This window comes from Telopea speciosissima, chromosome 10 (genome assembly GCF_018873765.1).
Source record: "Telopea speciosissima isolate NSW1024214 ecotype Mountain lineage chromosome 10, Tspe_v1, whole genome shotgun sequence".
Taxonomy (NCBI): domain Eukaryota; kingdom Viridiplantae; phylum Streptophyta; class Magnoliopsida; order Proteales; family Proteaceae; genus Telopea; species Telopea speciosissima.
Window position 1 is genome coordinate 47,411,887 of NC_057925.1, and position 26,666 is coordinate 47,438,552.

General features: G+C 40.7%; 1 protein-coding gene across 1 annotated transcript in view; it reads left to right on the forward strand.

Annotated features, from left to right (window-relative positions):
* Positions 1-20,580, forward strand: part of LOC122642953 (beta-1,2-xylosyltransferase-like) — a 33,703-nt gene extending 13,123 nt beyond the window's left edge. The window contains exon 3 of the mRNA XM_043836571.1: positions 19,167-20,580. Within this exon, the coding sequence (XP_043692506.1) occupies positions 19,167-19,889 (723 nt within the window). The 3' untranslated portion in view covers positions 19,890-20,580. The remainder of the gene's footprint in view (positions 1-19,166) is intronic.
* The last annotated feature ends 6,086 nt before the right edge of the window (positions 20,581-26,666 follow it).

The following is a 26,666-nucleotide window of genomic DNA, read 5'->3' on the forward strand; positions in this document are numbered from 1 at the left end:
CTATAGTGAGAGGGATCCCATGATATTTGAAGACATTATGAAAGAATAATTTTGCCACTGCGGAAGCATCAGATGTCTTCGAACATGGAATGAAATGGGCCATCTTTGAGAATCGATCTACAACCACAAAGATCGAATCATTGCCTCTTGCAGTCTTGGGCAGACCAAGCACAAAATCCATGCTAAGGTCCTGCCATGGGGCATGGGGCACAGGCAAAGGAGCGTAAAGACCAGTGTTCTGTTTATGTTGTTTTGCAATCTGACAAGCACGACACTGGCGAACAACTCTTGCCACATCTCTCTGTAGGCCAGGCCAATAGAATCGGTCCTCAACAAGGGGAATGGTCTTGTCTCGACCAAAATGGCCAGCAACTCCCCCGCCATGCAATTCCCAGATCAGATGATCCCTCAGTGAAGTCCTGAGAATGCAAAGGCGGCTCCCTTTGAACAGGAACCCGTCCCTCAGAACATAATCAAGATGAGGCACCGGCGGGTCCCCGCTGAGGGAAGTAAAAACTACTCCAAAATCAGGACAAGTGGGGTACTGGTCCTTTAACTGATCAAAACTGACAACTTGCACACTCAAACTGTGCAGGAGGGACTTCCCACGACCAGATGCACTGTAAAGCTTTAATACATTGATTCGACTCAGGGCATCGGCGGCTTTGTTCTCCACCCGAAGCTTGTGCTTAAGCACAAAAGTATAGTCTTGCAGAAATTCAACCCACTTGGCATGTCTGGGGTATAGTTTCTTTTGGGAGTTCAAATATCGTAGGGCCTGATGATCGGAAAACAAGACGAATTCCTGCGGTAGCAAATAGTATCGCCAATAGCGTAAAGCTTGGACTACCGCATAGAATTCCTTGTCGTACGTCGAGTTTCGTTGCTTGGCTTCATTCAGTTTCTCACTGAAGTAAGCAACGGGGTGTGCCTCTTGACTAAGGACACCTCCTATTCCGACCCCTGATGCATCACAGGCTACTTCAAAAACCTTGGAGAAATCAGGTAAACGCAGAATTGGGGATCCTGTCATTGATTTCTTAATTTCCTGAAAGGCTAATGAAGCACTCTTAGTCCACTTGAACTCCCCTTTTCTGATGCAATCTGTAATGGGAGCCATGATGGAACTAAACTTGTAGATGAACCGCCTATAGAAAGTGGCTAAACCATGAAAACTTCTCACCTCATGAATAGTTGTTGGTTCAGGCCACTCTACTATTGCCTTAACTTTTTCGGGGTCGGCTGATACTACGTTCGCCGAAACAACAAAACCCAAGAAAATCACCTGGTCGCTCAGAAAGTTACACTTCTTAAGATTAGCATAAAGCTTCTCTCTCATAAGGGTTTGGAAAATCTGACTCAGGTGATCAAGGTGAGCTTCTTTGGTCTTGCTATAGATAAGAATATCATCGAAGTAGATCACAAGAAACTTCCCCATGAATGGTCACAACACCTCCGTCATGATCCTCATGAAGGTACTGGGGGCGTTTGACAGACCAAATGGCATGACTAGCCATTCATAAAGGCCATCCTTTGTTTTAAAGGCGGTCTTCCACTCATCCCCCGGTTTAAGCCGTATCTAGTGGTACCCATTCTTCAAGTCAATCTTGGAAAAGATTGTAGCGCCAGCCATCATATCAAGCATGTTGTCAAGCCTAGGTATGGGAAACCTATACTTAACAGTAATCTTATTAATGGCCCTACTATCCACACACATACGCCATGTACCATCTTTCTTTGGCGTAAGCAAGGCGGGTACCGCACATGGGCTAAGACTCTCTCGAATGAAGCCCTTTTGGAGCAGCTCATCTACTTGCCCTTTTAGTTCGGCATGCTCCTTGGGGTTCATACGGTAGTGAGGTAAGTTTGGCAGGGAGGAGTCTGGCACTAGATCGATAGCATGTTGAATGTCACGCATAGGTGGTAACTCGTCCGGTAACTCCTTAGGGAACAACTGCTCAAATTCCCTCAACAGAGGTTGTACGTCTTTGGGTGCCTCGGTAAGCGTGATACATCTGTATCACTCTGTATGGCAACCAAAGCATAGACAACCTTTGACTCTTTACACTCATTTTCAAATTGCTTTTGACTTAAGAAGCTGAGTGTCTTCTTGGGGGTTTGTTTGGAAGTACTACCTTTATTCTCTGTGGCTTTCACATCCTTAGGGGCACTAGGGTTCAATCGAATTTTCTTCCCGTTGAATTCGAACACACAGGTGTTGGACCTTCCATAATTAGTGACATCTCTGTCATATAGGCAAGGTCTCCCTAGGATGATATGGGCGACATCCATGTCTAGGACATCACACCATACTCTATCCTCATAGCCCGCAAAGTGTAAGGGGACTAAACACCTCAATGTAACGGGAATAGTGGACTGATCAACCCACGCAACCTTATAAGGCTTTGGGTGAGCCTCAGGTTTAAGCCCCATTCATGCAACCACATTCATGCAACTCCCATTGTCGATAGCAACACGGCAGTTTTTACCCTGGTGGCAAGTATAGGTAATGAAAATATTAGTCCGCCGCTAGTCATCACTGTCCTTGGGTTGTGAGACCATGCAACGCACAACACCCAGACGAGAGATATCAACTACTTCAAGCTCGTCGTCGGGTAGGGTCTGTGGTACCCTGCATCGTACAACTCCTAACCTAGAAGTGTCGTCTCCTCATCAACCTCCTCATCATAAATGAACTCATTGGGATTATGATCTTCGTAGTCACCATCCTGATCAGCACCCTGATCATAATCCTCAAGATTCCCCACATAGAGATTTCGGGTGGGGGCACTCTCTAGCTGCGTGTCCAATACCTTGACACTTAAAACACCGCATTTGACCTCCAACTGATGGTTTTGCTCCCAAAATACCCTTATCTTTGCTGTCAAAATGTCTTGGTGGGTTATTGGGAGGCTTTGAGGGGTTTGTGGAAGATTGTGGAGGTCTTCTGAAGCTTGAGTCTCCTATCGAGAAACCCTTCTTCAGGGGAAAGGATCTCATGGACTTTTCAATCTCTAAAGCTGTTCTAAAGGCTTGGGGAACATCACGCACTAGGTGGGGTGCCAGGTGTAACTGGATCTCGGAATGGAGTCTAGTCAAGAATCTAGACAATGTCTGCTCCCGATCCTCACGGGTACGGCTCCTAATCTTTAATTCATTGAATTTAGCCATGTACTCCGTCACGGACAGCTTACCTTGCTTCAAGGAATTCATGTCATTTAGGAGTTGCAGCCTGTAGGTGATGGGTAAGAACTCCCTTTTGAGCCTTTCCTGCATTTCAGCCCAAGTAGACACTGGCTCCAGACCTTGATCATGTTCCTGGTACTTAAGTTCAGTCCAAAAGTCCTGTGCAGCTCCAGTTAGCTTCATCTTAGCAAACCTGAAACAGACTTCTTTGGACATACCATAAAAATCAAAGTACTGGTCCATTTGCCTGATCCAGTCAAGCAGGACTTTGGCATCAATCTGTCCATCGTAGGATGGTGCATCTACCTTCACCAGCCTACTGACATCAAATCCTCTATCACATGGCTCAAAGTCTTCATCATCCCTGTGTGGGGGATAGTTTCTCTGAGCACGATGCCCACGGGGAGCATGACCTCTACCCCTACCTCTACCAAGACCATTTCCTAGGACGGGAACCTCTAATCTGCCTTCAGCCTCAGAGTAGGCATCATCATGTTCATCGTGGTTCGACTGCCTATCAATGCGTGGGACTGATGTTTCCACAACAATAAGCCTCTCGGTAAGGGTATTGATGTTCTGCTCGAGAGTATGAAGGTTATCACTGTGAGTTTCTCGAGCTTCTCTGTTGGCACGCAGCTCAGCTTGAATTTCCCCAACTAGTGCTTCAAAGTTGGGGGGTGGGTCCATAGGTTGATATAACTTACCACTACGAGTGGTCATGCAAAGGAAGACATGGGAGGTCCTAAGACACTGTGTACCTAGAATGAAATAAAAGAAAGCTAGGCTTCTAGACCATGCTCTGATACCAGGTTGATGCAGGACAAACCCTAGAAGCTAGGGAATCTCACAATAGGACAGGTTCACAGGTATAACACCCTAGTGGAGACTTAAGACAAGGGCTGGAATTCGCACAACGCCACATTCAACATGAGACATAAAAGAGCAGAATTTACTAATGGCAATCATCAATAGAAATCACATGATTGCACACCAATAGGTCTTAGGAATCAATTCTAGCAACCTATATGGTTAAATCCACAAGGCTAGGCAAGTAAATTCATGGCATTACATTCAAGGATTCAGTAGGCATGCATGGCTGTCCATAACTCCATATAAGATAAGAAGCCATTAATAATGAGCATTAGAAACATACACATTACCAAAACAGCAGCACTAGTGTAAAATAAATACTGTTTCAGGTCTGAAATTAGTGAGAAGTCATGCAAACATTATCAGAATAAAATTCTGTTTATAGGTTTAAAGAAAAGGGAGGGTTGTAGGGTTAGGTTCATGGTTGAAAATCTCGCGAAATTTCGGTGATATATCGCCAAATTTCGTATATCTCGACATGTCTGAGATACGAAACCAATCCGAAACCAAAAAATACAATATTTCGTCGATATATCGTGAGATATCGACGGAATATCGTGGACCTCACGATATATCGCGAGATATTGAAAAAGTGACACGCAGCAGTAGGGGGTTAGGGTTTCAAGGAGAAGTCTGGAAATGGGGTAGGGATGGTTAGGGACTGGGTTAGGAAGGGGAAACAAAGGGTTTTGGCTAACAAAGAAGGAGGGGAATGGAGGGAATAAATTTTAATGAGGTTGGGGATGCTTCAGTTGCAAGGACAGGGAAGGGACAAGGGGACTACGACTGTGGGAATGGAAGGGGGGTGGTGGAGATGGTGGTTGGGTTATCTCTGTTGCACAGGGACAGGAAGGGATGGGGGGGTTTTGACAGCAGCAGGGAGAAATAGGGATTCACGACAGCAACAGCAGGGGGGGAAAGGGATTCACGCAGCAGCAGGGGGTGGGGAAAGAGGGCCACGATAGCAGGGAAAAAGAGAGAGGAGAAAGGGCAGACGTGGGGGAAGGGAAGAGAAAGAAAGAATAGAGGAAGAGATGAGAGGAAGAGAGTTCGTACCTTTGAGAGGGGGAGAAGTCGCAAAGAGGAGAGGGAGGGAGTTGCAGCACTGCATGCAATCTTTCTTTCTTTCATTCGTTGCCTTTCAAACATAGTTCAATACACTTAAATAGAAACTAAAACAGTCATATACCTAAAAGTTACAAGGCTGAAACAAAAAAACTGCAGGAATAAATAAATAAAAGTACTAAAACACCCTTCACTTATTTAACTAAGTACTAAGATAAAAGACCAAAATAACCCTAGGAGTCTAAACAGCAAGTACTAAGATGAAAAGACCACAATAACCCTAGGAGTCTAAACAGCAAATACAAAGATGAAAAGACCAAAATAGCCCTAGGAGTCTAAACAGCCCTCTAGAAGTCTCTGAAGTCTCTAAAAGCATCTTCGAACCATAGTAACTGGCCCCGTGGTAGTCTCCTGCACCTCTGGTAGTGGTGCACCAAGGGCCTCCGGTGATGGTGCAGCATGATGTCCCCATCACTATCGCGTGAAACTCCCTTCTCATTTTCGCACATCTGATGTGTTCAATGTTCGACACCTCACACCTTACTTGGGCGACTTAGACGAAGATGAATCGAATTCAGGGACGAATTCTTTTCAACCTGGAAGGAATGATGCATCCCTGGGCCACGAAGTTGACAAGGTGAAGGTTGCACTCGGTCATCCAAAGGCTCTGCGAAGGTCGGCCCGGATCAAAGAGAAGCGTGCTAATCATGGCCAGCCTTCACAAGGATAAATCAAGCCACATCAGTTCTTATCATCCCAGGCATTCAAGGAGATTTGTTGCAGCTCAATAAGGGATGATTGGCAGCTCAATAAGGAATGATTGGGTAGGAAAATCATTCCAGTTCCTAAATAAGTAATCCTAAATAAATTCCAATCAATTATCCATATGATGGAGTGATTGATGGGAGATTTGAATTTGAATTTATTCCATATCTGTAATCAATCAATTATCCCTATGATGGAGTGATTGATGATTTGAATTTCTTCCATATCTGTAATCAATCAATTATCCCTATGATGGAGTGATTGAAGATTTGAATTTGAAATTCTTTTCCATATCTGTATTCAATCTTAACCTATATGTAAGGCAAGATTTGAGAGGGAAGATCAGAATTGAAAAATTAGTAAAGATAGCTCTTTGAGCCTGACTCCATTGGAGTTCTGCAAGTTCCATCTCTTCTTGTCCGATTGATCAGACCATTACACGAATTCTTCGTGCTCTCAGCCCCTCCGATCTTAGCTTCCATTAAAGGCTGCACTAAGCAGGGAGGATGAACCAGAGCTCAAATAGAAAATTGCAGACAAAATCTCATTCAGAGTCTTTTATATCTTACCTTGATGTAGGAAATGATTAAATAATTATGTGGTGGAATACCTTTTTTTGATAAAGAATTAAAAAAAAAAATGAGAGCTTTATTTCAGAAAATTTCTTAAACGCATAAAGTTAGAAACCCTTGTATATTAGAAACTATTGAGACCACAAGGCCACATCTAAGTCTATTCTCCCACTCATATTGAGACACTTGAACTAGTAAGTAGTTTGAGAAATATAGAAAATCGATTCCCTTTTTCGCTGACATAGACTGACCAACATAGAACAATTCCTTTGCTTCACATGAAATCCCCACCAAATAAAAACATAGTTCTGTAAGATTTGGTCTACTTCAATTATCTAATCAATCGATGACAGAACCTGGGAGGGGGCGAGGAAGGTGAAAACAGGTTCAATAGCTAGGATTTCCAGAAGAAGATGCCATTCGTCTGGTGAGAAATAAAAAGGAATATCGAAAATTCGAGTGGCTGAAGCTGAAACAGCTACTTTCGAAGTAACAGAAAGAAAAGCAACGACTGGAGTGGGAGAGTCAGTCGAAAAGAGGATTCCTCACTTCTTTCTCTCATTCAAAACCGTGCATGAGATTTTCATCTCACACGGCTCTCAGAAGCCTCACCATATTGAAGATTTTCAGTTACTGGCTTACTGCTCAGATTGTACCCTGGATTTAGGAGATGCCAAATTACTGGGGAGACTGGGAGAGAGAGATGGGCCACATGCACCAAAGTTGTTCAGGGGGTGAGGTGCATACAAAGTACCAAGGTGCAAGCGTGGCCTTCAATCGATTAAATTTGGAGGTTCTTTTAATGTGTAAAATTTGTTAAAAAAATTAGAATGTGTCATCCAGAAATTTCAAAATTAGTACTATTAGTACAGAAACACTTTATGGCAGTGTGATATATAAGCACTAACAATAAAAAATGGAGAAGCTAAGCTCTGTCAATTTCTGCAGCAATTAACAATAACAAAAAAGAAAAGGAAGACTGTCAGAGCCAGAAGTAACCCCAAGCTCTGTAAATTTTCCTGACAAATAACAATAAAAAGAGGGGCGGGAAGGCAGAACCTAAGCTCTATTTGCTTGAATAGAGCAGTTTGTGAAGGCGGATATGATCTGACAAACAGAACCGAAGCTTTGTTTGCTTGACCAGATTAGACCTTATGGGCTGCCTTGGTTGAGCATACAGAGAGAGCCCTAGACCACGCACTGAGGAAAGGGCGAGAGCACGGGAGAGAGAGAAGAGTTTACAGTTGGGCTTCATCAACTTGTTTCAGGCTCAAACCCCTCTCCCTGGCGAGTTTAAAGTCTCCTATCATGGAAGCATTTTGAAGTAAACAAGAAAGGCTGGCTGATTGTGAACATCATTCCTGTTGAGAAGATAAGAAATAAGAGAATGATTTGGCTTGTCAGAATACCGTGGGGGTATTCTGGTCATTTTAGAGTTGTATTTTTATTTTCTCTGTACCTCCTAGTTAAGTCGGCTGTACTAGGGGTATTTTGGTCATTAGTTGTAATCTCTTCTATTATAAATACAAGGCTTGGTTGATCATGTTGATCACTCAAGCAATTACTCTCTAATTCAGATCTACTAACATGGTACCAAAGCAGGTTTTGGATTAGGGCAGTCCCTTTTTTCCATTTTCGATTTCCCCTTCTCCTTCCTTTCATTCTCGAGTTCTTCTTCCCCTCCCTTCCCTTTTGTTCTTCATTCTCCCACTAGGGCAGCACTGATGAGGTGATCGACAGATCCAGTTGCTGCCCTCCATCACCTCTTTCAATGATATAATTTTTTCAGATCGATAGGAGCTTGTACGCTGCCTGCGATATTTGAAGACTTCAAGGTTTTTTGGACTGATTCAATCTACTCTTTCAAAGGATTTCTCCACATTGTTGAAGCTCAATAACTGTAGCAGCCTCTGATTGGACAAGGTTCTATCTCCAGCCATACTACGGCTTCTCTCCCTGATCGATTTTTGCTCTTCTATTGAGTTTTTTTCAAACCTTGCAAATATCGATCTTAGGGTTTTTCTTCTCTGTTGATGCTGGTTTTTGGAAGAGTGATTCAGCACTGCTACAAGTACAGTCGAGCCAAGTTTCAGCTCATTACACTGGTTTATTGATTGCTCTCTACCCTTCATCGATCTTACCAGAATCAGGGTTTTTTTCAAAACCCTGAAAAAGTCGATCTAGGGGATTGCCTCATCTGTTGCAGCTGGTTTTTGGGGACAAGTCTTCCTACATTTAAAGAGGTTTCTCCACCAATTTCCAGCTTGTATCTTGGAGTTTTTATTGGGTTTCTCATCACCACAGCCCCTTTTTGCAATTTGGGTTTCTCTGCTGAATAATGGATGGCTCTGAGGTCTCTATTGGAACTTCTGCTACTGATGGGTATGGTAGACATGACACCCGTGACCTTCTCCCTAATCCTATCAAGCTGGATGGGAGCAATTACTTTGATATGGTCTCGCTCTGCCTACTTTGCCATTGTTGGCCGGGGGCTTACTGGCCATATTGATGGTACTGTTGTTAGGCCAACTGAAGCTGGTCCTCTTCTGAACAGGTGGATCTCCAATAATGGTATTCTAATGTCTTATTTGATTGGCTCGATGCAATCAGACCTTGCCAGTGGATTTCTTCTTCTTGATACCACTTCCCCGATCTGGTCTGCCTGCAAAGAAACATGTGGGCAGCTTGGCAATGATGCCCAAGTTTATAAACTCCGGAAGAAAATTCTTCATACCACCTAAGCGGAATTATTTGTCTCCAAGTACTATGCTACTCTTCACAGCCTTTGGTAACAGTTGGATCATTTTTCTGATTACCATCCCTCCACTCCTGGTGATATTGCCTCTTACAAGAAACATGTTGACAAACTACGAGTCTGTAACTTCTTGGCTGGATTAAATGTGGATTATGATCAGATTCGAGTTCAAGTGTTGGGACACTCTCCTTTTCTCACATTTGAACAATCCTATGCCTTGGTCTCCTCTAAAGAAAACTGTAGGGCTGCTATGCGCCATCCTCTACCCACTATTAGATCAGCTCTCCAGACTGCTTCCACGGCCATCCCTGTCACTGTTGGAAACTCCTCTTCTGCTGATTCTACAAGGGCATTGTCACTTGTGAGCACTGTAATAAGCCCTACCATACCAAAGAAAAGTGTTGGAAACTTCATGGGAAGCCAGCTGACTTTGAAGCCAAATTGGCTGCCAAGATGAAACCAAAAAAGAAGGCCCATCACTTTGAGTCTATTGCTGCCAATCCCCCTACTGACACTGGTATATCCCAGGAGGATCTACAGGCATTCCTATGTGTGCTAATGTCTTCCGCTACTGTTGCCTCTACTACATCGGCTACTGCTAATTCCCCTACTCCTTCAGGTTCAAACTTTGCTCAGTCAGGTATTTCATTTGGTGGTCATTGTGCTTCTGTAGCTTCCTATCCTTGGATCATTGATTTTGGATCTACAAATCACATGACCAAGTCCTCTAACCTTTTCCATCACTATTCTTCCACTTCTGGGAAAGACAAAGTCAGGGTAGCAGATGGTTCCCTTTCTTCCATCTCTGGAAAAGGAATCATCAACTGCACTTCTTCTCTTCCTTTGTCCTCTGTTTTGCATTTTCCTAATTTTACTATAAAACTTCTTTCCATTAGTAATATTACTCGTGATCTTTTTTTTTTTATGAATAAGAATTTCATTACCGAAGAGAGAGAAAAAATAGGAATCCCCTTTCGGGAGCAACAACAAAAGAAAAGCCTAATCCTCAGGGAAGAGGGGCTGGAGCATCAAGAGAAATAGAAGAGAGACCCTAGGAGACAACAATAAGCCTGTTCCTTGGGGTGTCAGAGCAAGAAGAAGGAGGAGCTGATGACAACTTGGCTTTAATTTCAAAGGAAATGGAATCCCAAATCTGCTGATAGGACCGAGAGTTGGAGGTCCATTTCCTGATATTATGCTCCATCCAAATATGGTTTAGAGTTGCACAAAAAGCCAACTTTCCTGGTATTACTTGGGATCTTAACTGCAAAGTAACCTTTTTTCCTTCCCATTATGTTTTTCAGGATCTGGCCTCTGGGAGGACGATTGGATTGGGTAAAGTGCACGGTGGCTTGTACCTGCTTGATGATGGTCGTCTCACTCCACCACCATTACCTTCTCCACAGCAGAACTCATTAGTCTCTTTTGAAATTTACCAATGGCACTCTAGGTTAGGTCACCCTCCATTAGGAATTTTAGCAACTTTATTTCCTACTTTAATAAAAAAATGTGATAAGGCTGAATTTTTTTGTGAGGCTTGTGTTCTGGCCAAACAGACATGTTCAACTTATTCAGTTTCAAATAAAAGGAGTTCTTCACTTTTTCATTTGGTGCATTCTGATGTTTGGGGCCCTAGTCGTAAAACTTCACTTTCTGGTCACCGTTGGTTTGTTTTCTTTATCGATTGTCATTCTAGACACACATGGGTTTATCTTATACACACCAAAAGTCAAGTTTTTTTTCATGTTTTCAGCATTTTCATAAAATGGTCCAAACTCAGTTCCAGGTTACTCTCAAAGTTTTGAGAAGTGATAATGGCACCAAGTATAGGGAAACTCAATTTCAAAAATATTTTTTTGATCATGGGATTGTTCACCAGACTAGTTGTGTCGATACCCCAGCCCAAAATGGTGTGGCTGAAAGGAAGAATTGCTACTTGTTGGAAGTGGCCCGGGTGTTAATGTTTTCACACCATGTTCCCTCCCAATATTGGGGGAATGCTGTTCTCACTGCAACCTATCTCATCAATCGGTTGCCTTCCCGTGTTCTTAACTCTCGCAGTTTGGCTGAGATTTTACATGGGAGTTCCTCCTTTGTGGTTTCTCCCAAGGTGTTTGGTTATGTGTGTTATGCTAGAGATACGAGATCTTTTGGCAAACTTGAACCTCGTGGGTTGTAGTGTATTTTTTTGGGTTACTCTCCAACCCAGAAAGGTTATAAGTGTTACCTTCCCGTCGTACTCTAGTCAATATGGATGTCTTCTTTCATGAAAGTCTTTCCTATTATTCATCCCCATATCTTCAAGGGGAGAGTTCTAGTTCTAGTGAAGATGTGTTTGTGTTTCCTTCCCTTGATGTTCCTCCTATCTTATCTCCTATAGTTGTTGAACCATCTCCTATTGCTGCTGCCCAGCCTCCTTTGGCTGCTACCCCTCCATCTGAAGGGATTCCTTTACAGGGGGAGCTTGTAGAAAATAATGGTGGTAATGTTCTTAGTCAGGGGGAGTTGACTCCAGTTCAGAGAACCATCAGTGAATTTCAGAAGAGAATTGACAACTCCAGGATCATCACCTATAAAAAGGGATGTTCCAAAAGAAGGCAGCTTCAATCCACTGTAGCACCAATGGCTATCCAGTTGCCGACTCAGGATCCAGATCCTTCTCCTCCTGGTAAGACCTCTTCTTCCGACCTACCTATTGCTCTTCGCAAAGGTACTAGGACTTGTACCCAGCATCCCATTTCTCGCTTTGTTTCTTATAGTTCTCTTTCTCCATCTTTTCGTGCATTTGTGTCCTCTCTTTCTTCTGTTTCCATTCCTAAAAATTGGCAGGAAGCTTATACAGATGGAAAATGGAAGGCAGCAATGTTGGAAGAAATGAGAGCATTGAAAAAAAATAATACTTGGGGTCTTGTAGCCCTTCCTCTAGGGAAAAAACCAGTGGAATGTAAATGGGTGTTTGTGGTCAAACAGAAAGTTGATGGGTCTGTGGATCGGTATAAGGCAGGTCTGGTTACAAAGGGCTTCACTCAGACATATGGGATTGACTACCAGGAGACCTTTGCTCCTGTTGCAAAGTTGAATATTGTTCGGGTTTTGCTATCTTGTGCAGTCAATCTTGGATGAGGTCTACAACAGCTAGATCTGAAGAATGCCTTCCTAAATGGAGAACTTGGTAAGGCAGTGTACATGGATATCCCACCAGGGTTTTCTTGTGACAGTAATCAAGGTAAAGTGTGCAAATTGAAGTGAGCACTTTATGGGCTGAAGCAGTCACCTCGAGCATGGTTTGGCTGGTTTCACAAGGCCATGATTTCTGTGGGCTATAAGCAGAGTAATGCTGATCACACTCTCTTTATAAAGAAGGTTGGTGGAAAACTCGTTGTTCTTATAGTCTATGTTGATGACATTGTGGTTACTGGCAATGATGGGAAGCTTAAGAAGTTTCTTGGGCAGGAGTTTGAGATTAAAGATCTAGGAAAGCTACGGTATTTTCTTGGGATTGAGGTTGCTAGATCTTCTAAAGGCATCTTTCTCTCCCAAAGGAAGTATGTCCTAGATTTGTTGGCTGAAACTGGTGTGACATGCGTTATCATGTTCAATCAACCATGTTATACCAAGGGAAGATGCCAAAGCCTCGGCGGCGCTTGAAAGAACTCTTTTGGCATGGCGGCAGCGGTTAAAAGAAAAAATACCCAAAAGGTATTGGGCTTTGATACCAAGTTGGGAAGAGAAGAAATGAGAGAATGATTTGGCTTGTCAGAGATGACAGAGGCCGTTATTATTTATAATAAGAACAAGGATTACAAATAAGGTACACTTAGCTAGGGCTGACTGGCTGAGCACAGTCCTTAACCTACATACAATGAATCTAGGTGGGTTACATAATCCTTATCTTTAACAATCCTCATGTTATTGCCTGGTCACTCTGGCTTGAGCTCACTGCAAGAGTGTTTGATGGCGCATTCACAGAGATCAGTATGATTTTTTAAGAACAATTTGAGATTCTATAGCCTTTTGGGTTCAACGGAAAGCTGATTGATGTCATTGTTTTCCGGTTTTGTTTTTCTTAATTTGGCTTGGTCTGCTCTAGTGGTGGCAAAGCCTGCCCTATTGTATTGGGACTGTCCCCTTCTTCCTCTTCCCCTCTAATAAAATATCAATTTCTTTTTTCGGGGATGGGGACGGGTGGGTTGATGCGATCCCAGGTTCGGAGACCCTGTTTGGGTTCACTATGGGCCCACTCAAATAAGTATAGCTCACTTATAATAGGGTAATGACAAAATTGTAATTATTGGGAACAGTTCAAGGTCTTTTGGAAGAGGAAACAGACTTGGGACAGAATGGTAATTAACTTAAAAGGAAAAAGAACAATCTTGACAATTTATAAAGGTTGTAATAAAGCTGGAACAGTTTAACAAGGAAATGATATCATTGTAAAATCAACACTAGGTGAATATTTGTAATATTTGTGAACAGTGCCATCTTCAACCTCGACAGAAAATTTCAGCGGAGGTTTGAAGGCTTGCGGGTGAGAGAACTCTTTCAGCTTGAACCCAATCAAACCAGATGGAAGAAGTTTCCCGACCCTCGACCCTAATGGTCCCAAGCCATAGAACTCCTAGCATCGAAATATTAGTTTAGATATGGGAAGGAAAATTCCAGATATGAAATTAAACCTCAGAACTCTTACTTTAGGCTGCCTTCTAACCTTAGGATGTACAACCTGGGTCACCCTAGGGTGGGAAAGATCACCCACAAATCTCAGTCCAACACTCCAACCTGTGAGATTTCGACTGAGTTCTGTTGGTTTTCCTTCAGCCCAGTGATGATTGTAATAGTGGGGAAAAGGAAACAAGTTACTCAACACTGGGAATAACTGAAGAGAATAAGATGATGAAGAAGAATAGGGAAGGGAAGGAAGAAGTGAAGAGAGTCATTGGCGCAAGAGGAAGAAGAGGAATACTGATGAAGATTTATCACCAAACTGGGCTTCTTTTGTTAAGAATAAGTCTAGGGTTGGGTTCTATACATGTTGGGCCTTTGGTCCCATGGTTTGTTTTTTTATGTAATTGGCCACTTTTTTGGGCATAAAATATGGGTAATTAGGTTGCATATGGGATTAGTTGTTTTAGTTCCATACTTAGTTTTATTTTGGTGTTTTTGTTCATAAATTGAATGAAGCTAGGAAGATTGTGGGGATGGCTAGGGGGAAGAAATATGAGGATTTCTATATCAACCTAAACACAAAAGAAGGGAAAAGACTATTTATAAGATAGCCAAGATGAGAGAAAGGAAGAGTAGAGATTTTGACCAGGTGCGGTGTATCAAGGATGATGAGAGGAGAGTGTTAGTAAGGGATGAGGACATTGTAAAGAGATTGGACAAATATATTTATGACCTACTAAATGGAGCTAGGTCGAGTAGAATTGACCCAGACGAGTACTCTATTCGTTATGATACCACACATCATAGATATGTAGGAAAGATTAGTGTGGCGGAAGTTAAAGAAGCCCTAAGAAAGATGAAAGCAGGTAAGACAACAGGCCCAGATGAGATCTCAATAGAAGTGTGGAAAACCTTAGGAGTTTGTGCGGTTTATTAACTAACCAAACTGTTTAACAAGATTATGATCACAAGGAAGATGCCAGATGGATGGAGGAGAAGTATTGTCGTCCCGGTCTATAAAAATAAAGGTGATATCCAAAGCTGCAATAACTACAGAAGCATAAAGCTAATGAGTCACACAATGAAACTTTGGGAGAAGGTTACTGAAGCCCGGTTGAGAAGAGAGACTCTTATCTCGATGAACCAATTTGGCTTTATGCCAGGTAGATCTACGACTGAAGCTATTCACTTATTGAGGAGGCTTATGGAAAGATATAGAGATAGCAAGAAGGATCTCCATATGGTCTTCATCGACCTGGAAAAGGGAGGTGTCAAGTCAATATGTGGATGTCATTAAAGATATGTATGAGGGCATGGTGACTAGAGTGAGATCTGTGGGAGGTCAGGGCAAGGAATTCCCAATTATTATTTGATTACATCAGGGCTCAGCCTTAAGCCCTGACATTTTTGCACTTATCATGGATGATATAACTAAGAGCATTCAAAACGAGGTTCCATGGTGTATGCTCTTTGCTGATGATGTCGTTTTGGTGGATGAGACAAAAGAAGGGATTAACACTAAGGTAGAGCTCTGGAGGTCAACTTTGGAAACAAGAGGATTTAAGATTAGTCGAACGAAAACGGAGTATATGATGTGTAATTTTAGTCACACCTTGATGGATACTAATATGGTGCGAATTGAGGAAAGAGAGATACCGTAAAGTGACTATTTTAGATATCTGGGATCAACAATACGTAAAGAAGGTAACATAGAGGATGATGTTAGATAGAGAATTAAAGTGGGTTGGATGAAGTGGAAAGGTACGTCTAGAGTACTGTGAGACCGACGTATTCCTCTAAAACTTAAAGGAAAGTTCTATAGGACTATTGTTCGCCCGACCATGATGTATGGGGCAGAATGTTGGGCAGTTAAGAAGTTTCATATTGATAAGCTTTATGTAGCTGAGATGAGGATGTTACATTGGATGTGTGCGAAACAAGGAAGGATAAAGTGCGTAATGAACATATAAGAGCGGACTTGGGAGATTGGCAAGCTCCGAGAGAGTCGTTTAAGGTGGTATGGGCATATTCAACGAAGACCAAGGGACGCCCCAGTAAGGAGGAGTGATATGATTCCGATTGAAGGGACTAAAAGAGCTAGGGGCAGACCTAAAATGACCATAGGAGAAGTGGTGAGGAAGGACATGCATAGTCTAGGTTTGGTCCCAAATATGGTCTCGGACAGAGCCTATTGGAGGGCTAGGATCCATGTCGCTGACCCCATTTAGCTGAGATTATCCTGACGTATTAGGTTGTGCCTTTTTCTTCCTACTATCTTTTGCCTTCCTTTTTATTCCTCATTTTTTCCATTTGTCCTTTTTATTATATATATATATTTTTTTCTCTATTTTGTTTTGTTTGGATCCTTGTAGCCGACCCCATTAAGTTGGGATAAGGCTTAGTTTTTTGTTGTTCATAAATTGAACCAGTTCAATTTAAGTGATTTTAGTAGTTTTCTTGTAAGTGTTTAGTGGGGCTGGATTAGGACTTTGTTTTGAGTCTATTTCAATCTCCTAGTCAGTTTAAGTTACCTAATAAGTTAAGAATTGGGTTAGGCCTTTCCTTTTTAGTGTAGGAGTCTAATTTTGAGTCTTTTATATAAGGTTGTAAGGGGGGCAAGTATTGAACTCGAATTTTGATATTGATGATTTTCAAGTTCAAGTTCAAGATCTGATTTTCATTCAAGTTCAAGTTCAAAGATTCAATTTTTATTCAAGTTTCTCCTTCAAACAAGCTGCTGCCAGGATAATTCTGCAACTACAGTGAGTTTGAAACATTCCCCATCCTTATTATTCTTCTTCTAATCCTCTACAGTCCCAACCCTAGTTTTTCCCTTTGTTATTTTCAGCTTTCCTAAAACCCCTAAATTCCCCAAAGACCTAACCAGCCATCAAAACTTCATCAAATTTCAACCACAACACCCCCTGCCCATAAGGAGAACTCGATCTCCCTTGCCCCATCCCAACCATTGAAACTCTAATTCCCCCCATCCCAAATCGAAACCCAAAACCCTAATTTCTGCCCAGCCCAAACCAACAGTCAAAACAGTCTACAAATCTAACCGATTATCCCTCATACCCTCCTAAGAAAACCATTCAAGTTTGGTTAACTTTTGTCCAGCCAAACCCTAAAAATCCATCTTTTCCTCTTTGCAAAACCCGAAACCCTAATCCTAACTTGCTGCCTATTCAAGTTTGCACACTTGCATCCATTAAAACATCTCAGGACCTTCACTAATAGACTCCCCTACCTGGACTTGACATAAACGTAACACCAAACCCTAACCCTAATTTCATCAAAAACCCTATTTTGACCTAGCCGATTCACCTGTTCATAATAGATCATGGTTTACTGGCTCCTAGTTGGTCTCCTACCAATCTAGGACTACATTAGATACGGTAGGAACTAAACTGTAATATAAGAGAAGAGACAGAATCTCACAGCCAACAATCATGCCACACCCACAGTGAGCAACCTCAATAAAGTTTCTATTCCAAATCTAAAATCTGTCGGTGATTACACTTAGAGATATAAAAAGAACAAATAAAACAAACAAGCCTCCTATTCTAACTGTAAAACTAAAATAGAAGAGAACTCTACCACTCTGTAGCCTACCCAAAGTGAAAGATTACAAGATACTAAATAAACTACTACCAGCCCCTATTAGACCAGAAACACCAAGGGTTGGGCCGATTCCTTCTGGGCTTGTGATGACATCACTTTCCACTAAGCTCCCCCTTCCCTCAAAATCTCTTTCCCCTCCATCGTCTTTTTTCTTTTCTCTAGTCCGAAGAGCTCTAACTGTTCTTTCTTCCCTCCGCCTCCCCTTTCTCAACGTATTTTCCCCCTTCTCCCTTTAAATGTGTCTGTATTTTGGAAGGGCAGTTTTGAGTCAATCATATTGCATTTGGGGAACTATTGATCACCTTTTGAGAGTTGAGTGAGCTCTCTTAGTTGGGTCAAGTGAGTCCCCAAATTACCTTTTGATCCTATATTCTTCTTGTTTATTATTGAAATACTTCTATTCTCCTTCTATTTCAATTCTTTGTCTTTTGAGCTTGGTCTGCATCAACTTGGTATCAAAGCAGGTTGTTCGTGCATAGGCCATATGGGCCCCATGGTCCAAAGCTGGGGGGAAGTTGATGCAATGAATGCACTCCATGGCCATTCCTGGCCATGGGCCCCCACATGGCCAGTGCATGGACAACCCGCTTTGATACCATTTGATGACATTCAACCCAAAAGCCCGAGCTTCAAGGTGGAGAGACCCTTCCTAAGGTCATAAGCTGAGCAGCCACACACTACCTGACAAATGTGGGACTAAAACCCTTCCCATTCCTGGCCATAGAGCGTATTACCTGCATCGGCTTGGGTTTCCAAACCCAGTCGTGTTGGTCCTACCACTCTAGTGCCACTATATCATCGGAGAGAGAGAAAGAGAAGAGAAATTATAATATCTGGTTGAAGGCATGACAGATATGAGTGAAATTGCAACAGGGAAACTGGAAATAAGGGAAAAGAAATGAATATAGGTGAGGGGAAATGGGAGAAAGAAGCAAGGAGGAAAGAGAACAAAAAAAGAAAGGGAACTTACCTGGTTTTAGATGCAGTTCGCCTGTTGGTTGACAGTGCAATAGATCATGCCCTCATGATTAGTCTGTTGATCAAGCTTCAAACAATCTCTTTGGTTTTTTTTGGATGAATTTCAATTAAATTCTAGTTGACTCCATTTCAGTCTTCAAGATTTGGAATCTCGTGGTTGCAACACACCTCTTCAAGTAGGTCATTTTACTCAAACAGTGCCTAGAACCCCTAGCACCACTGCTCTGTCTAAGAATCCTTGGCTTTACGCGTTGAAATTAATAGGCCCTAATTGGCCACATTAATGCTGCTCAAGGACATGACAGCTATAATGATTATCATGTATATAAACAGATAATTTGTGCTACTTCACTAACATTGCTGGGACAATTGATTGTTTCCAAAATATGCTCAACTTCTCTAGAACATTCACTTTACTACAATCTGACTGAACTTGGCAAGGCTGTAACTTGATAGCTCCACCACTTAAGGTTTCCTATTGTTCTGCTCCGGAAACTATTTAAATATTCACTCTGTATGGTAAAAGTATCCATAAACCTGATCCCTCTTAATATAAATTGTTCCTATCATTGCAATCTAAATAAGGTACCAGTTTAACAGAAATTGTTCCTATCACTGCAATCTAAATAAGGTACCAGCATTAACTCTGAATTGTTTATTCGTGACCTCTCCTGTGCTGTTTCCAGACGCCACTGCAAGAAACTTGGAAAGCCCTTTTTACAAGCCTGAAATATGCTAAAAATTTCAGTGGTCCAGTTTGTTTCCGCCATGCCATTCTCTCACCATTGGGTTATGAAACGGCTCTTTTTAAGGGTTTGATAGACACAATTAACTGTCAGGGAGCAACAGCACATGATCTCTGGCAGAATCCAAATGACCAAAAGACTGCACGATTATCTGAGTTTGGAGAGATGATACAAGCAGCTTTTGGTTTTCCTGTCAACAGAAACCGACGTCCAAAACTGGTCTCAAGTCATAGCATCTTATTCATGCGTCGTGAGGACTATTTAGCTCACCCACGTCATCCTGGCAGAGTTGAATCGAGGCTGAGCAATGAAGAGGAAGTATTTGAGGCTCTGAAGATTTGGGCTGTTAATAACTTGAAATGCAAAGTGAACCTTATCAATGGATTATTCGCACACATGCCCATGAAAGAACAAGTCCGTGCCATTCGGGATGCTTCAGTGATAATTGGGGCACATGGGGCAGGTCTTACTCACATCATTGCCGCTGCACCAAATACAGTGATTCTTGAGATAATAAGCAGCGAATTCAGGCGCCCACATTTTGCATTGATCTCACAGTGGAGGGGGCTGAAGTATTATGCTATTAATCTGGATGAATCATATGCTGAGCCAGGAGTTGTTACCAAGAATGTTAGCAACATAATGAGAAGTTTTGGCTGCTAGGACTTGGTTTTGTGGTTTTGGATCCATTCCTGGTTATTTTGCAATTCAAAGATGTGAAGAGTGATCCAGCAAAATCTAGCTGCTTTTCTGGTTGGAATCTTCTGTTTCACATGGACTTCCTAATTGGTCAGAATAACCACTTACTCAGCCCTCCAAAAGATTCCAGTTTCACATGATGATGATGCTATTTATTTAATTCTTTCTTTGGTTGGTACTTCCAGCCTGCTGTGGCTATACAAGTTAAACTGTCATACAAGATCGTGTTGAGTATCAGACAGAAATGATATTTATACTCTTAAGGAGTTCACTTCACAAGCTCCATCCATTGTATAGTGAATTGTGGAGCCGCATTTATGATTTAGTCCAGCATGTATTCTACACTCTGGGAATTGACCCTTTGATCCACAAAGAAATTGGAGCTGGAGGTAGAAGATTTGGTTATGAATGTCTCTTTGCAGTTTCACTGGAGATATATCATCTTGATTGGTCGAATACTTCAGGCAGAGCAAGTTGGTTGCAAATTCCAATGCTTCTTGTTTTTATTATTATTCCTCAATTACTAACTGAAGGGAAGAGAATATATTTGGCCTTTGGTTTTGTTCTGATGCTTTGCTATCACTGATTTAAATACAAGTTCGGTTTGTACAATAGAATTATGCATTTAACGATATTTTTATTTAGATTGATTGCACCTTGAACATTTATTTGTCTCTTTTTCTTCTAGCTACCCATCTCTTGGGAAGAAGTTATTACTTATTAACCATATTGCAGCTGTTTGTCACCCTAGTTTGCCAATATCTCACTTTTCAAAGGAGGAGGGGGGGTGTTTGGGGAGTTGTTCTTATTTGGAGTTCAGTTTATTGGGAAATTTGATTGTAAGAGAGAGGAGGTAACCGAGTTTTAAACCCAAAATGGGGATTCGGATCAGTCCAAATCAATTCTGATCTGAATCGGATCAGAATCGATTAAGATCAATGAGGAATCAATAAAAATTGGCCCAAATATGCCTTAATCCTAGTTTTTGGAAAGGGATTAATCATGTCAAATCGACTAGAATCGAGATCAGCCTTGATCCAAATCAGGCAATCTGATCCCCATTTTTTCAACCCTGAAGGCATCAGAGTTGTGGAATATTGGATGTTTGGCCTAGCATGTGAGTCTCGAAAGTGGAAAGGGCTTTAGTTTGGCAAGGGGGCAGAGGGTAGTGGTTGTGAAAGTAAAAGAGACAGTGAGAGAAGTTAGATAAGAAAAGCTTGTGTACGTGACTCGGTTCCTCCTTGGTCATAAAGTGAAGTGGTATGTCCCATTGATCCTCCAAGGGTCACATTCTTCCCTTCCCCTTGCCCTTTCCTTTTCCCTTTCATTTTGAATGTGACAAACTTAATGGGAAGTCCACGAAAGGTCACATTCTATGCAGTTCATCAACGAAGACAGCAGCTACATACCTACCAGTCTACCAAGCTAGGCTACCATTGGCTCTAGGTTTTGAAAAGCACTTTGGAGGCTTTGCATTCATTTTAAATTTAAACTTTTTTATTTTTTTGCAAGACCTACATTGGAGCCAAAAGAGAGAGCTAAGAGGGGCCAGATAAGAGACCCACTAGGAGCCAGCAAGGGGCACTGGGCCTACTCATTGATAAGTAATACCTACAACTACTATGACTACAATTTGGCTCTCCTCCAGCCGTAGCGGGAGCTGGAGGATCCAGCCCAGCCAAGCCAAAAGAAAGGTGTTTTTGTCTATTTCTTCATTATTGCTCACTTTATTTGGCACGCTAGGAATGTTTCTTTTAATTTAAAAAACCAACCCTAATGTCTCATAAAAAATAAAACCAACTTTAATGGCATTATGACTAAAATTTCTAGATAGAGTTCTGATTCCCAAATGCGCGTTACAACTTTATCATATCTGATGGTAATTTTAACTCAATTTCTATGGAAGCAGTATGGGCTTATATCAATTTTTTGTAAAAACAAAATAATCGATGTTTGTGCAAACTATGGGGTTGTAGGAAGTGCGTAAGTAGCTGAGTTTCAATAACGAATCAAGAAGCAGTGTTGTTGGGAAGCAAATCCATAGAAATATGGACGGACTCAATACAATTGGGAAATGATTGTCAAAGGAAGGTCATGTCTTGGGAACTTTTCCCTCTTCTTCTAGATGTATTTTCATCTTTAAAACAATTTAAACATGTGTATCATCATTTTATGGCTGTTTCTTCCATCCTCTATTTTCTATGTATCATCATTTGTTAGTTTGATTGCTTTTGATCTTGTCAAGGGGTCCCTTTAGGTTTTCATTTTCTTTTTTTAACTTTGATGTTATATTTTGTTCTTTTATTTTAATATATTTATTATTCACCAAAAAAAAAGTACCACTTACGAAGCAGGATAGATCTCTTATTAGTTTAGCTCATTATATAGCTAATTATGCCAGGATAAATAAATATAGTGGGACTTTAACAGAGAGCATTTTTTTTTTTTTATAAGAAAAAAAATGATAAACTAAAAGGAGGAATATACAAGAGAGTTAGAGTCCAGGGCCTTTATGACCAAATTAGAAGCTATTGTGCAGAACACAAAGGATCCCCTATCATGCTAAAGTTTAAGTCCAAGTCCTGGGTCACAGAACTGATATCCAAAAGGTACTGAAGAAGATGCCACGGCTAAGGATTAGTGGATGGAGATAGAAGAAGACCTAAGATCTGCTGATTCGAATACCATACTTCTTTTATCTTCAACCCTAAACTAGAGGCATGATCTAGCCCTGTACGAATACAAAATGTTTTGATGTTGAACACTATGTTTTGATGTTTTTAATTTACTTTTATTTTCATTAAAAAAATGATATACTGTTAGAACGTGTAAATTGAAAATTGTAACATAGGAAATTATAAAGGGAAAAATGTATCATGGGGAAGTTCGTTTTCCCTTATGTTGCATAGTATGGTCGGTAATTTTCCAGCCAAGAGCAACTTCCTACCAAGAATCCAACAACTTGCAATAACAAATACCAACTTCCCCATGGAACCAACCACCTATAAGGCAACCCAACACTCCAAGAACCTACCTAAGCGAAGCCAATTTTCCATTTGTTACTTATGCCTAAAGTTTCTTTCTAAGAGTTCATTTTGGTCATTATAACTATTTGACAAGAGATCGCTGCTTGGTCGTGTAGTCCCTACACCAATACAAGGTCAATAAGAGTGAGTATATAGGAGTATCAACATGGATGAGATTTTTTATTTCTAGAGGAGCTGTGTTGTAATTTCACGTGCTCCTATGTTTGGGTGTAGATGTCACGCGACTAAACAACATTCTTTTCCCATAACTATTATCTTTAATATTAGCACACAAAAAATCATACCTACTATTGATATCATATTCTTAAGTAACAATTTATCACAAAATTTATATGTTTTGTAGGGAAAAAGTTGCATGTTTGATGTCCTCATCATTCCCTTGGTGAGGTATGAGTATTAAATCCATATGTATGGTTATGGCATCATTAAGTACGGCTGCAACTGGTTGCCCAAAGTTTGCTTGGTTTGGTTGATTGTAAATACCCACCTGTTCAGGGTTCAAGTTGCTTTTTTATTTTTTATGATAGATATTTAGGGTTCAGGTTAGAAAAGCATTACACCATTTAAAATTTAAAATAAGACCTTCAATTTTTGTACTTAAATTCTTAAACTTTTAGGCACCATATAAAATTTCTTAAAGATGCATATAAAATGTAAGGTTGAGTTTTATAGTTTGTGCAGACTATGAAATCGTACTGGTCTATATACAATATGTGCCATGTGGCAGAAGGAATGAGCCTAAAATTTGAGGATAAGTAGATTAAAAGACCTTCTATCTACATGTCAAGTTTCAGCTCAAACAGAGTTTGCCCTATAGCAAAAATAATGCTCCATTGAAAAGTCTAAGACTATGCAAAGGATGCATGGACCGTCTATGAGATGAAAATACAGACAAGGCGAAAGAGTAAATGCTTGAATTTGAGGCTGAAATTTGGCACATGATCAATTTATATCATTTTTAAATATCCAATAACCAATATTGCCATGTCATCATTTCCAATGGCACAACTATGCATGGTTCTAGTGCATGGTATCCGATCGGGTATCAGTCACTTGCAAAATCGATACAATATCAGACAAAATTGCCCCTGAATCTCCTTAAAAAATGAATTTTTTGACCATTTATTCCTGGTATGTACCGTGTCACCGATATAGTATCGGTACAGTATTGGGATTGGCTAAACCGGTACATATCGCCCGATATGGGCAATACATACCGATACTTAGAACCATGCAACTATGTATACAAACTATGTTGTTTTTTTTTTGGTACGATACATACCATGTTGTTTGCTACCAAAAAAAATGTTTGCAGAGAAGAAAACCTTTCACCTATAGGATACTCTTGATTCATCTACGAAATTACCAAAAAAAAATTATATAACTCAATGCATATATTGTGGTGGATGCTAAGATAGTTTCAATCTTTAACTTAAAATTAAATGAGACTTGGAGGATTCAATGCCTTAAATCATACAATGAATTGTGTTGACTGCGACAAGGATTACCATAAATGAATTATATAACTCAAAGAAATTCTCATTGAAATCAAGGTTTTTTTTTTTTTTTTTTGGGTAGAGCATTGAAATCAAGGTTATGAAACACAGTATTGGGTACCATATCAGTCTCTACCGATATCGATATTAATATTATCACGGATCGGCTGTATCAAGCCTATTCAAGATTTAAAAAAGCAATTTTTCAATCAAAAAAATCACTTTTTGACCGATTCAATCAGCTCATATCGGTACCAATATTAGTATCAATCACCATGATACCAATACATATATGGTCAACATGGCCAATACGATACCAATATCTAGAACCCTGATTGAGGTCCACAAAGCATTCAAAACTCTTGTATCTTGGCTATCAAACCCAATTTTACTGGGTAGCAAGGATGGTTATGATTGACTAGGGATGCCATGATATATGATCAAACAAACATTATTTTTAATCTTTCTCTATAAGTTGGTTTATCAGAAATGACACTATAGGGTGGAAGTTTTTCAAATATTGTTGGAATTCTCATGATTGGTCATGTTCTGTCTAGGGTTTTGAAGCTAGATTCACTATTATATTTTGATGTTCATGAATACCTATTATTGTTGTTCAACCACATAAAAAACAAAAACCTATTGTTGGGCAGTTAGGACTTACAAAAGAGGTCCGATATTAGTATTTATCTATGGTGATTGATCCCTAATTATACGAAATCCATTGCCAAACCAATATGGAATTAGCCCCTTTATGACTGCTATGGGATTGTAATAGACCACCACGCTTCCTAATTGATGTCCATGATGGCCCACTTTGGATCAATAAGGTGAGGGAACCCATGTCTCCATTTGCTCTAGGTTCTCTACTTGAGGGCGAGTAGCCCTTTCTAACAGCTTCACTCTGGCACCACCAGGTTGTCGTTCCGTGTGAGGGATGAGACTGAGGAACGACTGCTTTGATACCATTGATACGAATTTCAAAGAGAATTTTCCTCTAAAAATTAGGTTATAAAGTGAGAGAACTCGAGACTATATCAATCCACATTAAATCCTTTAGCATGTGTTTGGTTCGTTAAACCAAGTGCTGCTTGCGTTGATATTGGTGAGAAATCCATTAGTGGTGCACTAGTGGATTCGTTGTCCTGACAAATTAACTATTTGTTTCATATGAGTCTGTTAGTTGAATCTTCCTGAAAAAACTGTTTGGTTACCCTAATGATGACTGAACAAAGGTCAAATGATATTAAACCCTTCAAATTTCTTCCTTGTTATCAGAAACACAAACAAGTTTCGGAATTCCAGTGGAGATGTCCTTGTGAAAGCCAAATATCTTAAATCAAAGTTCAAGAAGAGAAGAATAAAACAAAAACCCTCTTTCAACTTCCTAAAACCTGAAATGGAAACAATATAGTTAACAATTATTTCAAAAAACCATCCATACTTTTTGAAACCCTAAGTGTACAAAATGAGAGAGAGAGACAACGAGTCGTGAAGATTACCGGGTCTGTACTTGCAGATCTAAAGGGGAGTTGCAGAGGGTTTCCATTGCTTTGGTAGAACTTAACGAATGGCTCGAGGGTTGAGAGAGAGCAACTTAATTAAGTTGAATCTTTGTTGATTCACCAATAAAATTTGTATTTTTAGTAGGGTAAACTTTTGGTAAATCGATCTGGGATTCATCTAGATAGGTGAAAGTCCCCTCACATAGGGGCAAAATGATGACTTAACCTCCCTACCCGAATACACTGTCCGATGGAGGTTAAGTCGTTATTTTGCGCCCCATGTGAGGGGACAGCACTGTGCTGTTCGGGCTGCGAACAGCAAAGGATAAAAATTATAAGATCCAAATTTACATAGTAATGGTGAATCAGACGGTGATGTTGAATCCGAACCAAAGCTACATTATTTTGAACCAAATAGTTTTTAAAATTAAGATTCTTGTTTCCACTTATATGCCATCACTTGGTTTAACCGATGTGGGATCACCCCCATTTGACTGATATGAGATCGTTAGACTCTCCTCTCTACGATGCATCTACTAGGCTTGGCAATTGGGGTTTGGAGGCCTAATTGAAAAGGCTGACAAAAAATTGAAATTAAATTTCTTTTTTGTTCAGATTAGCCCGATAAGACAGTTTCGAAACTGATCTATCAAACCCAAACCGGAAACTCAATGAAGATCGATAGAGCAAATA